This window comes from Cajanus cajan, chromosome 3, assembly GCF_000230855.2.
Source record: "Cajanus cajan strain Asha chromosome 3, NIPB_CcT2T_4, whole genome shotgun sequence".
NCBI lineage: Eukaryota > Viridiplantae > Streptophyta > Magnoliopsida > Fabales > Fabaceae > Cajanus > Cajanus cajan.
Genome location: NC_138519.1, coordinates 8,901,563 through 8,918,170, shown reverse-complemented (window position 1 = coordinate 8,918,170; position 16,608 = coordinate 8,901,563). Strand labels below are relative to the sequence as shown.

General features: G+C 30.6%; 2 protein-coding genes across 2 annotated transcripts; one reads left to right on the top strand and one right to left on the bottom strand.

The window, feature by feature from the left end:
* Positions 1-227: 227 nt before the first annotated feature.
* Positions 228-3,575, top strand: LOC109816323 (patellin-6). The gene is made up of 4 exons (XM_020381275.3): positions 228-1,313; positions 1,490-1,614; positions 1,919-2,060; positions 2,371-3,575. The coding sequence occupies exons 1-4, from the start codon at positions 573-575 to the stop codon at positions 2,629-2,631; spliced, it is 1,269 nt and encodes a 422-aa protein (XP_020236864.1). The 5' UTR covers positions 228-572; the 3' UTR covers positions 2,632-3,575.
* Positions 3,576-10,506: 6,931 nt separating this feature from the next.
* LOC109816326 (putative protein phosphatase 2C 74) lies at positions 10,507-13,725 on the bottom strand. Its single transcript, XM_020381279.3, has 5 exons — positions 13,395-13,725; positions 12,173-12,511; positions 11,960-12,077; positions 11,492-11,715; positions 10,507-11,217 (listed from the first exon to the last, which is right to left on the bottom strand). Exons 1-5 carry the CDS (start codon positions 13,590-13,592, stop codon positions 11,050-11,052), a joined length of 1,047 nt encoding a protein of 348 aa, XP_020236868.1. The 5' UTR covers positions 13,593-13,725; the 3' UTR covers positions 10,507-11,049.
* Between the last annotated feature and the right edge of the window lie 2,883 nt (positions 13,726-16,608).

The following is a 16,608-nucleotide window of genomic DNA, read 5'->3' as shown; positions in this document are numbered from 1 at the left end:
CATTCCCTTGCCAAACACATTTAACAACTTAGTTGTAATCTAAGTAACTTATAAACTGCTATCTAATTAGTAATTTGCCTTACTCAACATGCAAATAATTAAAGTAAGATAAGCCAAGAGTATAAACTCGGAGATTTCTCTTCTTGGTCTCGTTTGAACTCTGAACTGTTGCAGCAACACAACTCAAGCCTCCTCCACTCGCCACGAAACAGCGCGTGTCCCCACTCTCTGTCACGACCCCTGTCTCCATTCACTCCCTCAACACCACATTCAAATTCGTTTCTTCCTCAATCCCACTTTCATCTCCCACACTCCTTCAAAGTTCAAACACAACACAACAACTCAAACACTCTCTAAAATCTCGCTTGTTCTTGTCCCCACTCCTTCATTTTCTCGTCACTTCCCTCCCTCTTCCCCCTTTTTTCTCTAACCATCCCTTACACACACAGAGAGAAAGTTCAGTGCTTTATCATATAATCACCACCCCATTATCCTCTAACCCCTCAAACCACCTTGCATTCCCTCTTTCATGCACTAAATTCATCTGGGTCACTCTCAAAACCCCTCCTTTGATGATGGACGCCACTTCCTCCCCAATGTCCCTCCAAACCCAAAAGGCAACCTTCCAGGACCTTCCAGAAGCTTCCCCAAAGCCCTACAAGAAGGGCTTTGTGGCCACCTTAATGGGAGCCTCCACCCCTTCCTTCAAGGAAGACAACTACTTTGTGTCCCTCCTAAGGTCCTCAGAGAAAAAGGCCCTTCAGGAGCTCAAGGACAAGCTCAAAGCTTCCTTTGATGGCTCTCCCTCCGATGCCTCCATGTGGGGCATTCCCCTCCTTGGAGGTGATGACAAAGCTGATGTCATCCTCCTCAAGTTTCTCAGAGCAAGGGACTTCAGGGTTGGTGATGCCCTCCACATGCTCCTCAAGTGCCTTGCTTGGAGGAAGGAGTTTGGTGCTGACACCATCTTGGAGGAGGAGCTGGGGTTCAAGGAGCTTGAAGGGGTCATAGCCTATATGCAAGGGTATGACAAGGAGGGCCACCCTGTGTGCTACAATGCCTACGGTGTGTTCAAGGACAAGGAGATGTATGATAGGGTCTTTGGGGATGAGGAGAAGCTCAAGAAGTTCCTCAGGTGGAGGGTTCAGGTTCTTGAGAGAGGCATCAAGGTTCTCCATTTCAAGCCTGGTGGGGTCAATTCCCTCATTCAGGTCACAGACCTTAAGGACATGCCCAAGAGAGAGCTCAGGGTGGCCTCCAACCAGATCCTCTCCTTGTTCCAAGATAACTATCCAGAAATGGTGGCTCGCAAGGTTTATGTGCTTTTCTTGTTTTCTTCAAATTAGTAACCTGTCGAAGTTGGTTTTTTGCTTGCTTGCTCTCATTCAATGTCATGACATTTAATCATTTGTATGTGTGACACAATTTTTCAACTTTTATTGACATTTGTTTTCTTCTCATTTGCCTGGCTTTGCTTTTGGGGATTCAGATTTTCATCAACGTGCCATGGTACTTCAGCATGTTGTATTCAATGTTCAGTCCGTTTTTGACTCAAAGAACCAAGAGCAAGTTTGTGATCTCCAAGGAAGGAAATGCTGCCGAGACACTGTACAAGTGAGTCTAATGGTTCCATCTGGATTTTTTTTATACTTGTGCAATTCAATAATCCACTGTTTTAGAGTATTATGACTGGCCTTGTTCCTCTCAATTTTTTTTTTTATCTATATTAAGATTTTAAAATGGTTCTGAGATCTTGTCTCCTTTCTAGTTTCTACTATTCTGAGATTATGTTCATTAATACTATTACTCAAGTTGTCCTTCCTTGGCTTTCATTTTGGGGTAACAAATATAATTCCAACTTTCCTTCTATTTCCACTTTTGGTTTGCTTTCTGAAGGGAGTTGTTTTATTGTGTTCAGATTTATTAGGCCTGAGGACATTCCTGTTCAGTATGGAGGACTGAATCGACCCAGTGATTTGCAGAATGGTCCCCCAAAACCTGCATCTGAGTTCACAATCAAAGGAGGGGAGAAAGTGAACATTCAAATAGAAGGGATTGAGGTGATGATTCACCCCATTTCATAATGCATGTTTCCATCAACTCATTTTAAACTAACAATAAGCCAGTAACTTTTGTTTTTGCTTTTTATGAAAAAAAAAAAAGAATAATTCTCTAAAACAATGTTTCCCAAACATGCAATTACTCTTCCCTATGCAGCTTATGATTACTCCTTTTGTCATGCAAATGGTTCTTTTCAGAAAAAAAAAAAAAATTCTTTCTGCATTTTGCATTTTGAATTTAAAGCATAATGATTTTGACACCAATGGAAAAGATTAGTTGTTAATTGAGTCCTTGTTGGGTGAATATTAGGCTGGTGCAACTATCACATGGGACATTGTGGTGGGAGGGTGGGACTTGGAATACAGTGCTGAGTTTGTGCCAAATGCTGAAGGAAGCTACACCATAGCAGTTGAAAAGCCAAGGAAGATGGGGGCATCAGAAGAAGCAATCCACAACTCATTCACATCAAAAGAATCTGGAAAAATGGTACTCTCAGTCGATAACACTGCCTCAAGGAGGAAAAAGGTTGCTGCATATCGCTATGTTGTCCGCAAAAGCAGCACCATTTGAGATGGCCATTAACTAGTTTCTATGACTTTTATTAAATATTTTGCTTGTCACGTTTCTTTTTCAACCTTTTCTTGGTTAATTTTTAGAGGGTCTCATTTATGCTTCTGAACTCGTTAAAGCCTGTTCACACAGGTAGTATTAATTTAACTAGTAGTGGTACTAATGTGATATGTAAAAAGGAGAAAAATGGTGGTAGTATATGGCTTGGTATAGAAGGAAAGCAATTAAGTTTGCTCATATAGCATACCAAATTACTGTTTGCATTGCAAGTGTGAGTGTGTGTGTGACCATTGATTGTATTGTCCTTTGTGACACGTGGTTGTGACATTGTGTACATATGTTGCAATCTAGGGGCATCCCTTTGTGAAGGCGCAATCTATGGTTTATGATTTGAGGTTTCTATTTTTGTGAGGGGTGTGATTGGTTGAAGGAAAGTGCTTGAGATGTGTGCAGGCAAATGAAAGGGAAAATTGTGGGGGTGGATATTGACAAGACTAAGGATTGTAAGAAGGGGTTTGGTAACTTTGTATATATAGATTTGATAATCAATGTAAGGAGCAAGAGAGAGTGAAGAGAGTTTCAAAGAGAGAAGAGGGAAGAAGAGTTCACGGGCAGTAACTGATAACGTGTTGTGTGAGTTAAAATTAGGTAATGGAGCCACTTTCCTTGCTTTATAATTGTTTCAACAGTGATGTCAATTCTGGTTTGGTGAACCATTTAACTTTCGGTTTTAAATTGTGAGTCTCTTTCTACCCTTTTAGCATTTATTCATGTATATTGGTTTTGAATTCTGAGGGTGAGGAATGAGGATGTTATTAGTTGCCAATGTGTTGGTATTTGGTATTTTGTCCTTTTCTCCCTTAAAGAGGTGTAAGTGTGGGCTTTGCTTGCTACGGATGGATTGGGTTGGTAAAAAAGTGTTATAGTTTTATTTTTATGGATTATTCAATTTGAGGTTTGGGACGGGATAACGATAACCCGATTATGTTCCATTAAGTTAAGTTGCATTTTGCAGGAGTGTTAACAGCACTCTTTATTTGAAAATTTTAAAATACTATAAGACCATGAAATTTATTAATTAGGATGCGAGACTCGAAGGAAAATCCTATAAAATCAAGTGTTCGAAATTCTCATTGGATAAGATAATTTACTTAATCAAATGTGAGACTCAATGAGAATGGGACCTGTTGAATTATTTTTTCTTCTTAGATAGCTTTAGTGTTGTTACATTATGTTTTTTTATTTATTTATAACAATATAAAATAATTTATTTACATCTTATGAAAATAGCTTATAGTTTATTCATATATAAAGACTTGCATGATAAATACTTGATAAAAAAATGATTAAGTTGTTTACTCGTGTTTAGAACAATTTCGCGGTAGAGAAAAAAAAAACTTTTAGCAATAAAAACAAAAAGATAACAAGTATAAAATAAAATAAAAAAATAAGTACAAAATTATTGAATTAAGCTTCATCAGTGATCTCAAATTTAAATTCTGCATATGTAACTGTTCTTACTTGAACATATACTTATAGTATAGATAACAAACAATAAATAATTGTTTCTATTTTTGTTGGTATCACTATAATTTTATGGGGTTATAATTAATTCTCAGCTGTATTCAAACACTAGCAATCTGGCCTTACCAAAATATGTTACAACGGGACTCATGTCGGAGCAACTAGGATGCAACATGTTCACTCAAGCATGCATTTTACAACACACCCTTAATGTAACTTGATTTAAATTAATCTCACTAAAATAATTTATTTTCAACACTGAATCTCAATGTTAAGATCAAGAGACTAAATATTAAAATAAAAATAAAAGTTATTAATTTAAGTGATTCGACACTTGACACTTTATATTGTGTTCTTCATTAAAGATCATAAACATGAAATTGTGATCGAAATTGTTACTTTGCTTCTATAAAGACACAAAGGGAATGAATTATAGCTTTTTTATATAAACCAAAAGAAAATGAAGATAAATAATTTGTGCAAATTAGGTAGTAAATATTTTGGAATGAGGCACTTGTTGTTTTGGTATTGGAGTAGACAGTAGTACACGATGTCCTCTCATGATAGTCTGCATTGATTGTACAGTACAGTACCTTTAATTCAATTTCAAACTGGTATTGGAAGCATTAACATAATGGAAAAAGGAACTCATCATATGAAAAATTGTCATTCATTGTATCTGCTAACAAGTACCGTAGAATGGTATCACATATTTTTCCCAGAATCAAAGACTAATAATGCTTCTTCAAGGCTCATTTATTTTTACGTATTTTTGGTTGAGTTTTCTCCATGGATCACGTGCTGTGTTGTAAATTTATTTGAATCCTTCACAAATTAACCATCGTCGTACTCGTCACTATTTGTAATTGTATAGTATTGATTTATTAACTTTGTGTGTGTACTTTTTCTTGTAGCATGAGAAAAGAGTTGCATTCAAATCCGATGCATGTTAGGGAAGATTAAGGTTAGTAAATAAATTTATTTATTTACCATATATTTAATTTATTCACAAGTAAATTTATTCAATTCATTCATTACAATAAAAAAGATGAATAGATTGAATTTAATCTATCAATTTAATTTTGTGGATGATTGGTGATCCATCTACTTCTTTTTTAAAATTTATTGAATTATAATATGAGATATTTATTGAATTGAAATTTTAAAATACTATTTTGACATAAAAAAAAGTCTTATAAATTTTAAAAGATTTTATTAAAATATAATAACTTATAAAGAAAAGAGAAAAAAAAATTCAAAAAAAAATTTATTTAATTTTTAAAATATTACTTTTAAGGATGAATTGAATATCTATCTATAAAAAAATTGTTAATAAATGGGTTGAATAGATTTTTTTGCTTTAAATACATTGAATGAATTGAATGCTTATATGAATTTTTTAATAAATCTAAATAAATAGATAAATTATTTTTATCTAATTTATTATGATTTATCTGAAAAAAATTATTAATTTATTTTTCACCTCTAAGAAAGATATGGTTGCATTTTCACCATTTAAGTATGGAATTTCCAAATACAATAGTTTTAATATTTAGATGACAATTACTAATAAGAAATTATCATCTGTAGGACTTTTAACAAAATTACTATAAAAATTCATAAATTTATTATATACGCATATTTGTGATTAAATAATAGTATATATATATATTTATATAATCATATACTATTCTCTCTTTTTTATTTTTAAATCATACATTATTTTATTTTTATATATGACTTATTTTTGATCAAAATTCTACACGTTTGACTAATAATCATACAATCAATTACGGTAGGATTGTTTATGAATCATGTGAAGGAAATTTATAAAAGAAAGTCAGCGTCTTTTGAATTTTTTTCCCGCTCAGTTAGACTTTTATATATAACATTATTTAAATCTATAATTAGTAATTAATATTTGTCCAACTTATCACACCTATTTAAAACGTTTACTTCGAAAACACAATATTAGCAACAAGAATGGTCTCAATTAGTTGATATTTAAAAAGAGAGAGATAAGAACTCTAGAATTAGTCTAGTCTAGTGATTAAGAGGAAAAAGATTAAATTAGAAATGGAGGAATTTAAGTTTGATGTTAGATATTGTCTTTATAATTTTTCTTAAAGATAAAAAATTTTAAGCAGTAATTGATATATATTTTTTTCTTTTTGGTCTGCAGTCGATTAAAACACACTTTCTCCCTTCTTAAATTAAGTGGATTGTATTTGTAGTCCAATAGAATATCCTATCCTTGTTAGATTCATGATATATATAATTTTTTTAGTACATTTTTTTTTCTTTTTCTCTATATAAAATAAATTTTTAAAATATTTTTAATTTTTAATTTTTTTATTTTACACCTCTAATGTTCAATTTAATACTTTCTTCTTCTTTTTTACATATTTTCTTTCTTTCTCTTTTCAGTTTTCACATGTATTTTTTACCTTTCCACTTTTCACATATTTCGGTAGGTAGTTTTATCTTTCCATTTTTACATTACTCCCTTCTCCACTCCTCTTTCAATTTTTATACTATTACTCTCTTTGTCCCTTTTCTTAGTTTTTACATGCATACAGAACGTAGGGTTGGTGCATGAAAACATTATAGGCTGACTTTCTTAACAATGTTGAAAGTAGTGAGCCAAATGTGCATTTTTTCTTCGAGTACTTCCCCCCTTTTACACGTCCAGAACATTAAATTTAGTATTCCAAATAATTTGTGTTCCAAAAATTACTTTCCAGAATAGTGAAATTAATGTTCCAAAAAGTACTTTTCAAAATACTAAATTATGATTTTGAAAAGAACTTTTCAAATGTATGTTATTTTACATAATTTCATAAGGTTCTTTTCGAAACAGTAAATTTAGTGTTACAGAAAGTATTTTCCGAGACTATGTAAAAACGCAATTCTAGAAAATACTTTTCGGAAAACTAATTTCACTATTCGAGAAATTCTTTTCCAAAATATTGAAATTAATGTTTTGAAATTTTTTTTATAGAATACTAAATTTAATGTTGATGTTTCAAGAAGTGTGATAGGGGAGGAAATATTCGAAGAAAAACAGGTGTCTAGGTCGATACCTTCAAAATTATTGAGAAAGTCGCATATATCTACAACGTCATCATACACTAGTTCTATAGTCCGAGTGAATGTAAAAATTGAAAGAGGTGAGGGAGAAAAAGAGTAATATAAAAACCAAAAGAATTAAAACTAAAATAGGTGGAGAGTGGAGAGAAGACAAAAGAGTACATGTAAAAACTAAAAGAGAGAATGAGGTGTGAAAAAATAATGCAATTAAAAGTTGGATTTATTAAATTTAAAATAATAAAAAATATTTAATTTTTTTAAAAATAAAATAAAAGAGATGTAGTTGTTAATATATATATATATATATATATATGTGTGTACTCCAAGGTCCAACCCAAGGATTGAAATCGAGGGCCACGACAATACCAAGTCCACGACGGAGAATAAGAGGAGAAATTTTTGTTAATTTTGTGCTACGTGGTTAAATATTTAAGGGGGAAAAAAAGCAATCAAAGAGTGAAAATATCTCCCTTTTCCTTTCCCTTTTCTCTAGTATTGGAAAATTAGGGAGGAAAATTAACTTTTAACTAGTATTTTAAGATAACGTGTGAGTAATTTTCATATACTATTAATATTTTTTAAGAAAGTTAAAAAATAACAAATTAAAAAAATAAATATAAAATATTATGTAACTTACACATTGAATAAAAATATTCAAAAACAAGTATGAATAATATCTTTAAAAATAAAAGTTTCTAGTTTATTATTATTTTTTTGTTTATTACAATTTATAAGAAGATAGAATTGTCATGCAAATAGTATTAGATAAGAAAAATTCAAGCTTTTGTAATGTTAAGAAACTTTTTTTAATTATTTTAATATATATTAACCTAAGTAAATAAAATGCTATGAATAACATTAGGTATGATTTTTTTTTTGGTGAGAAACTTTCTAGTTTATTAAAGTTTTATTTTGTAAAAATATGAAAAATATAAAATAAGAGAAATTAGCAAACTCACATTTCATACATGACAAGTGAGAATGAATGAGTTTCATTGAGTAGAAAAACAAAAATGAGAAAATTCATAAGGAAAGGAAAAATCTCTAATTTTAATTGGAAAACTATTATAGCTTTATATATATATATATATATATATATATATATATATATATATATATATATATATATATATATATATATATATAGGAGGTTATAATTATACCGGTGTAACTTTTACTAAGTATTACACCGTTCAATAACTTTATATTAATTGTGAATTTTGTAAATCTAACTGTTAGATTGAAAGTTCATATCACTTTATACGTGTATATCAAATTTTGTTAAAATTGAACAACAACTTAAAAGTAATCAAAGTGTTCATATTTTAGTGTATTTTGAAATAAATATATTACGTCAATTTTGTTTTATAAAAATGAAGTATCAAATCATCTTGGATTAATATAAAATTTTGTATATATGATCTAAGAGATATGAACTTTCAATATCTAACGGTTGGATTTACAAAATTCACATTTAATATAAAGTTATTGAACAGTGTAATACTTAGTAAAAGTTACACCGGTGTAATTATAACCCCCTTATATATATATATATATATATATATATATATATATATATATATATATATATATATATACATACATATGAGGAGGGTTCAAACGATACCGGTGTAACTTTTACTAAGTGTTACACCGCTCAATAACTTTAAATTAAATGTGAATTTTATAAATCCAACCGTTAGATTGAAAGTTCTTTACTCTTATATCATATATACAAAATTTTATATTAATCCAAAATGATTTGATACTTCATTCTTATAAAACAAAATTGATGTAATATATTTATTTCAAAATATACTAAAATATGAATACTTTGATTACCCTCAAATTTTTGTTCAATTTTAACAAAATTTGATATACACATATAAAGTGATATGAATTTTCAATCTAACGGTTAGATTTACAAAATTCACATTTAATTTAAAGTTATTGAGCGATGTAACACATAGTAAAAGTTACACTGGTGTTGTTTGAACTCTCTTCATATATATATGTATATAAGGGGGGTTATAATTACATCGGTATAACTTTTACTAAGTATTACACCACTCAATAATTTTATATTAATTATGAATTTTATAAATCTAACTGTTAGATTGAAAGTTCATATCACTTTATACGTGTATATCAAATTTTGTTAAAATTGAACAACTTGAAGGTAATCAAAGTATTCATATTTTAGTGTATTTTGAAATGAATATATTACGTCAATTTTTTTATATAAAAATGAAGTATCAAATCATCTTGGATTAATATAAAATTTTGTATATATGATCTAAGAGATATGAACTTTCAATCTACCGGTTAGATTTACAAAATTCGTAATTAATATAAAGTTATTGAGCAGTGTAATACTTAGTAAAAGTTACACCGGTGTAATTATAACCCCCCTCATATATATATATGAGGAGGGTTCAAACGACACTAGTGTAACTTTTACTAAGTGTTACACCGCTCAATAACTTTATATTAAATGTGAATTTTGTAAATCCAACCGTTAGATTGAAAATTCATATAACTTTATATGTGTATATCAATTTTTGTTAAAATTGAACAATAACTTGAGGGCAATCAAACTGTTCATATTTTAGTATATTTTGAAATAAATATATTACGTCAATTTTGTTTTATAAGAATGAAGTATCAAATCATCTTGGATTAAAATAAAATTTTGTATATATGATCTAAGTAAAGAACTTTTAATCTAACGGTTGGATTTACAAAATTCACATTTAATATAAAGTTATTAAGCGGTGTAACATTTTGTAAAAGTTACACCAGTGTCGTTTAAACCCTCCTTTTTATATATATATATATACAGACACGAAGATGGATTCTTTTATTAAGTAGAGCTTCTTCCAAATATACTTCAAAGTTTATAAGATTAATGTATGTTTGGATTCACATTAATTTAAGTTGCATGTGAATCAATGAAAGTAACAATTAGTTTCCTTTACATCAATTTTGAGGTGAATTCAGTCTAAATATGAATAATGGATGTGAAATTAAACATGCATAGATTCTTCCGAACAATGTAAAAAAATCACATTGAGATTAATGTATTTTCCAATGATTTTCACCCGAGAATATGCATAACCTTTTAAAATAATTTTTTTGTTTGTTTGTTTAAGTATCATTACTTTATCCACCGTGTTTAACCTTATTTTGTGCTGTTAAATCCACCCGTTTTACTTTTGTAGATTCCTTCTTAAGGTTCAATTCTGCTCAACTAAATATATTCTAGATGGTATATATGTAGAATTCCAAAATCCTCTTATTAAAGCTTAATGATGTACGTTAGAGGGAAGGGGAAGACCGAAGAGTCCAATTGAAAATAAATAGAAAGGTGCTCCTTAGTTCTTCATTGAACTCATTGGTACCCAAGCCAAAAAACATGATCTAGAGTGCTAAAATTTATCAAAGCTCATCATACATAGATAGAAAAAAAAATTCTCACATGTGATCACACCAAAATCACAAGGCTAAAATGATTGCCTATTTCTGGGATCATGTCAAAACCAAAATCTTCTGGCCATACAATTGTTGACTAGTTAGTGGCACTAGCACTCCTGACATCATACTTTAGGATTTGTCGATTTCTGGCTGAGGTAGAGAGGGTTGCTATCCATGATTCGAAGTTGACTCTAGAGAACACTCCAAGAGCTTCCCGTTCTTCCTCTTGATTCTACCATACTCTTTCCATCTACACTTTCAATGTGTACATGTCTAGATTATGATCAATGAAGGTGCTTCAAGTGATGACTATTGTTCCCATAAAACAGGCTAATCCTTCAGGAACAAACATAAGGCTGTACAATCATCAACCTTGAAACCATACTTGTGTCTCCAAGCCTGAACAGCATGATTTACTAACAATTTGGCTGCCATGGACCTTTTTGGAGCTGAAGCAACTATGTTTATTACTTCACTGTTTGTTAGCACATCCCATATCTGTAAGAAACAAAATTTAGACCATTATATATGTTTGGGATAAATTTTGGAAAAATAATTGCTTATTTTGGAAACTAAGTATTGCTAATTTATTTGCCCTTGGCTATTTCTTTTCTTGCACTATTTGATCAAATGTTTGCAAACATGTTTGGATCGAGAGAGATACAAGAATGAGCATAATTCAAATGCTAATTAGCAACAATTATTCTGTAACTTATAATTCAAGAACCAAATCCAAAATTCGAAGTTGACATCCTGATATGAAAATACTTACCCCATCAGAAGCCAAAACCACAAATTCATCTTGTCTGGTAAGTTTTCTGTAAGATACATCAGGTACTGAGATGACACCATAGTCTTTAAGGCAGAAATCTCCAAAGGCTCTTGCCATAGCCAGTCCTGGGAAGCTCCCTTCAGACATCCATACTCTATTTACGCTTGGATCTTCTTTAGCAGCAAAAATTCTACCTCGACAATTAATGATTCTTAAAGCTTCACCTGAGCGGCATTGAATAAGAAAATGAAGTTAGACATAAGACTTGGGGACATTTGTTAACTTATGAGACAACCGTATAAATTATTTTTAGTTTATTTCAATAAAAGTTGCATGGAGAAGCTTGAAAAAATAAGTTTTCTTAGCTTATTCTACTAAGATTTACAATCAAGGTTATAAGAAAGCGCTCACACACAAGAGGGTTGTAAGATTTAGGAACTAATATTAATAGTCAATATGAAAACCTACTTGGAACATCTGGGGTAAAGTCAACAGTAAGTTGAACAGGAATAAGATTGTTGTCATGTGCTCTTCTGCATAGAACTGCACGAGAATCTCCCAAATTGCCAATTATTAATTGGTCACCCTGAAATTAAAAGGAGGAAAAGGACGTGGTTAATAACATTCATGCAAAAGCAGCATTGACAAGGAGGTAATGCAATTTTGAAGGTCTGATTATACCTGTTTGATTAGAGTTACAGCAGTGCTACCACCACGAAATCCATCAGTGTCAATGTTCTTTTCAATCTCCTCGTCCATTTCCTTGAAGCACCTCATAAAGCTTTCCTCCCATGAAGCAAAGGACATGTTTTGTTGATCCTCAACATATATTTCGCTATCAGTGCCTCCATCTGATACATTAGCATCATGGTGTTGGCTGAAATTTTGTTGTGACTGTTTGATTGATGCTGAGACTTTTGAGGGTAGTTTGTCACGTATGCGTTGTGCAATCTTGTGTCCTAGAGGACCATGACCATCAAACACGCCACAAAAGGTCATATCCTTTTGTCCAGTGAAGTCCTGATAATGTATCATGTTAAACATTAATTCAAGCCATGAACTTTGTTCACTGAGAACCATTATGCATTAATAAAAATCATAAGAGGATCAGTACTAGTAACATAAAGATTTGCCATCTAAAGGCTCATGCTGATATAGATCTGATTATTGAAGTGGAATCCTAGTAGCAATTTGCGAGAACCAAAGTTAGATTAATACAAATCCTAACTTATATAGAATAAAGAGGCTTATAATTCTTCATCCTCATACTAAAGTTAAATTGGAAAAGAAAAGAAAGATACAGAATATGGGTATAATCAAATCAGATGATGAATCAAGGAGAATAAATAGATAGAAAAAGTGTGAAAAAACCAACTCATATTTACATGAGTGAACCGGTAATTAGTTAAAAATTATTGTAAAGTATAAAATCATGTAAAGTATAAAAAAAAAAAGTAAATAAAACCATAGTTATGAGACCATTATCCATTTAATTCAAAATGTATTGCCATGCATGTCAACTAGTAACTAGTGAAGGATTGCCAGCTCCATAGTTAAGGAATTAAAAAGTGGAACGTTTTTATTAAAAAGTATAAGATTTATGTTATTAGTGGTTTTCTGCCTTCATTTCTTATAAAAAAAAAATCTGTTCTTTAATTCTTTAACAAAGTAGAAAACACGACAATGAAATGATACAAAAATCTGGGAAAAAAGACTTTATTGAGAAGAGAGCACAATGATAAACCCATCAAAAATTTAGTATATCTATAATTCACCTTCTAAAGTATAATTTATGACTTTAAGGTCTAAATAGTAAAAGAAAAAAACAAATCAAGCAAAATTGGTGGAAATGAAAATAGAAAATGTAACCGAATCTACAAACAGATACATGAAGAAATCTTACCTCCCAAACTGTCAATGCATCTTGATTAATTCCTTTCGTACCCTTTTGGCTGAACATTGACACAAACTCAGAGGACCCTCTTAGCATGACACGGGCCCTACCACGTTTACATGCAACATCACTGCTATGGTTACCTTCACATTCCACATCATGCACCTGTCCTACAAATGAAACATGGCAACTGCAACACCCTCCCATTTCTTATATGCTAACAACTTAAAAAATGTAAACTGGCCCCTTCGAATTTCCACAGATTAAGTGGAAGGAAGCAGGAAAATGGCAAAAAAATTGTATGCAAGGAAGGTTACGTTCTTGAGAGAAAGGATGATGAAGCCTTGAATTGGGATGAACAAGTCTTGTTCATGTTTTATATTTTATCTTTAGTAGTTCAGTTTGGTTGTGTGAAGTTGTCACCACGAGCTTAATTTGGATAAAAAGTTGAGTACTTGAACTGGCTAAATTCTAATTTAGATTAATATTATCGTAAGTTAATCTTTTTTTTCTGTTTTATAGATAATATAGAATTGGAAACTTACATTGGACAGCTCTATTTTAGTTGTTTTGTGTACAAGGACAGAAAATAATCAGAAATGATAGGGTATAGGAAAAACAAAAATAGTTTCTTTCTTTTGAAATTACTTAAATTTCCATTTATTTATTTCTAATTTTATAGATTTTCTATTTCAGATAACTAGTATATTTATTGTACAATTCACAAACTAAATGTTTACTATATATGTGTGAAGTTAAGATATACTTCGTGTTTCTATGTATTTTATTTAAATAAAAAAATAAAATATAAAAAATTAGAAATTTTTTATTAAATAAAAGGCAGCAAGTCATATACATGATACAACGTACACTTACAATAGAAGGTGAGTGAACCTAATATAAATTTTTGTATTTACATGTTAATGGTGATTTTATTTAAAGGAGAGAACATACAAATAATAAATAAGAGTAAAACTTAAAATATTTGAGATAAATATAAATAAATTAGTTAAAGAATAAATGTGTTTTAAAAAAGTGAAAACAATATTCTTTTTATTTATTGTTCTAGGTTTAGATAATAAAGAAGAGGAAAAGTGTGACATTCTTAGTACCCCAACACATATATTGTAACAATGTAAATAAACTAAAAAATAAATATTTCAACGTTGGTAAAATGGTTCACATAAAAACCTTCACAAATGTTTTTCAATATCCAAAATGTTTGAAAATAAATAAATTAGAAAATGAAACATAAGAGTTAACAAATTGTTTTTTAAAAATAATAAATACAACTCCAAATCCATATAAAAATTTCAAGAAATCCTCTGCCCCGATGTCACAATATCAGAGCATACTCACAATTCAACCGTTGGCATTTAGATGTCACTCATAGCCGGATCTTCCTCACCTAAAACATCCACAAGTTGTACGGTGAGAAAAGAAAACATCTATATGGAAAGCACACAAGGAAAAACACAACATAATCTCATCATAACTCCTTAATGAAATATTCACAAGCATTTATATATAAATATATATATATATATGAGGAGGGTTCAAACGACACCGTGTAACTTTTACTAAGTGTTACACCGCTCAATAACTTTATATTAAATGTGAATTTTGTAAATCTAACCGTTAGATGGAAAGTTCATATCTCTTAGATCATATATGTCAAATTTTGTTAAAATTGAACAACAACTTGAAGGTAATCAAAGTGTTCATATTTTAGTATATTTTGAAATGTATATATTACGTCAATTTTATTTTATGAGAATGAAGTATCAAATCATCTTAGATTAATATAAAATTTGATATATATGATCTAAGAGATATGAACTTTCAATCTAACGGTTGGATTTACAAAATTCACATTTAATATAAAGTTATTGAGCGGTGTAACACTTAGTTAAAGTTACACCGGTGTCGTTTGAACCATCCTCTATATATATATATATATATATATATATCATAATTTATCAATCATTCATCATCTTCACATCTCAATTACATCAATCCATCACAATCCACACAAATCTTACAATTAACAATATGCCAAGGCCACGCCACATTTGACACAAGTTGATACGGGTTAATTGCCTCACTCATCCAATACCATGCCAGGGGCACGCTCGTCCTTGTAGCATCACTTACTCAAGGTTCGCCTCATCCCTGGTCATTAGTGTGAGGAACCACAATCACATTACAATCCACACAATCTCTTACAATTAACCCTATATTAAGGCTGTCATATTTGACATAAGTGATGCGTGTTAATTGCCTCACTCATTCCACACTATGCTAGGGGCACGCCATCCCTGAAGCATCACCTAACCAAGGTCGTCTCATCCCTGATCATATGTGTGAGGAACCGCAATCACAATCATATTTACATCCATACAACATCTCATCTCATAGCTCAATTTCATATCACATACACAATTCAATATCACATACACAATAGATAAGTCCAACAAAATAAGGGTTTACACGCCCCTCGGGCAATTCACATCTAGATCATCAATTCTTATCAAGTAATATAACAATAATATTCATAAATTAATATAATAATTAATGGAATTACCAATTTAATATAATCTTAACATAAACGATAAAAACCCCAATTATTCCAAAACCTAACTTACAGTCACTTTTCTACAGTTTCGTTCTCTATCGATCTCAGATTATCATTCTTACAAATTAAATATATATTTCTAATCCCCAACACATACAAAATCTAATGGGATCATCAATTTCTCAAGCAGAAATAATCAAATTTTTCCAAAACCTAACTTACAGGCACTTTTCTATAATTTCGTTCTGTGAAACCCTTACTACCCCAACACATATATAATATAATTTAATTAAGAAGAATAAATTTTCAAAGGGTTCGTAAAAGGGTTCACATAAAACTTCAAAACTGTTCTTTCTTCAATATAAGAAAATGACTGAAAAATAAAACTTGAAAGGTAAAATTTAAGAGTTTACAATTTTAAAATCATTTATTACAATACCAAATCCATATAAATATTCTGTCCTAGAAATCCTCTGCCCCGATGTCACATTATCAGAGCATTCTCATAATTTAACTGTTGACATTCTAGATGCCACTCGTAGTCGGATCTTCTTCACCTAAAATATCCACAGTTTATACGGTGAGAAAAGAAAATATCTATATGCAAAGTACATACAAACACATCACAATATAATCTCATCATAATTC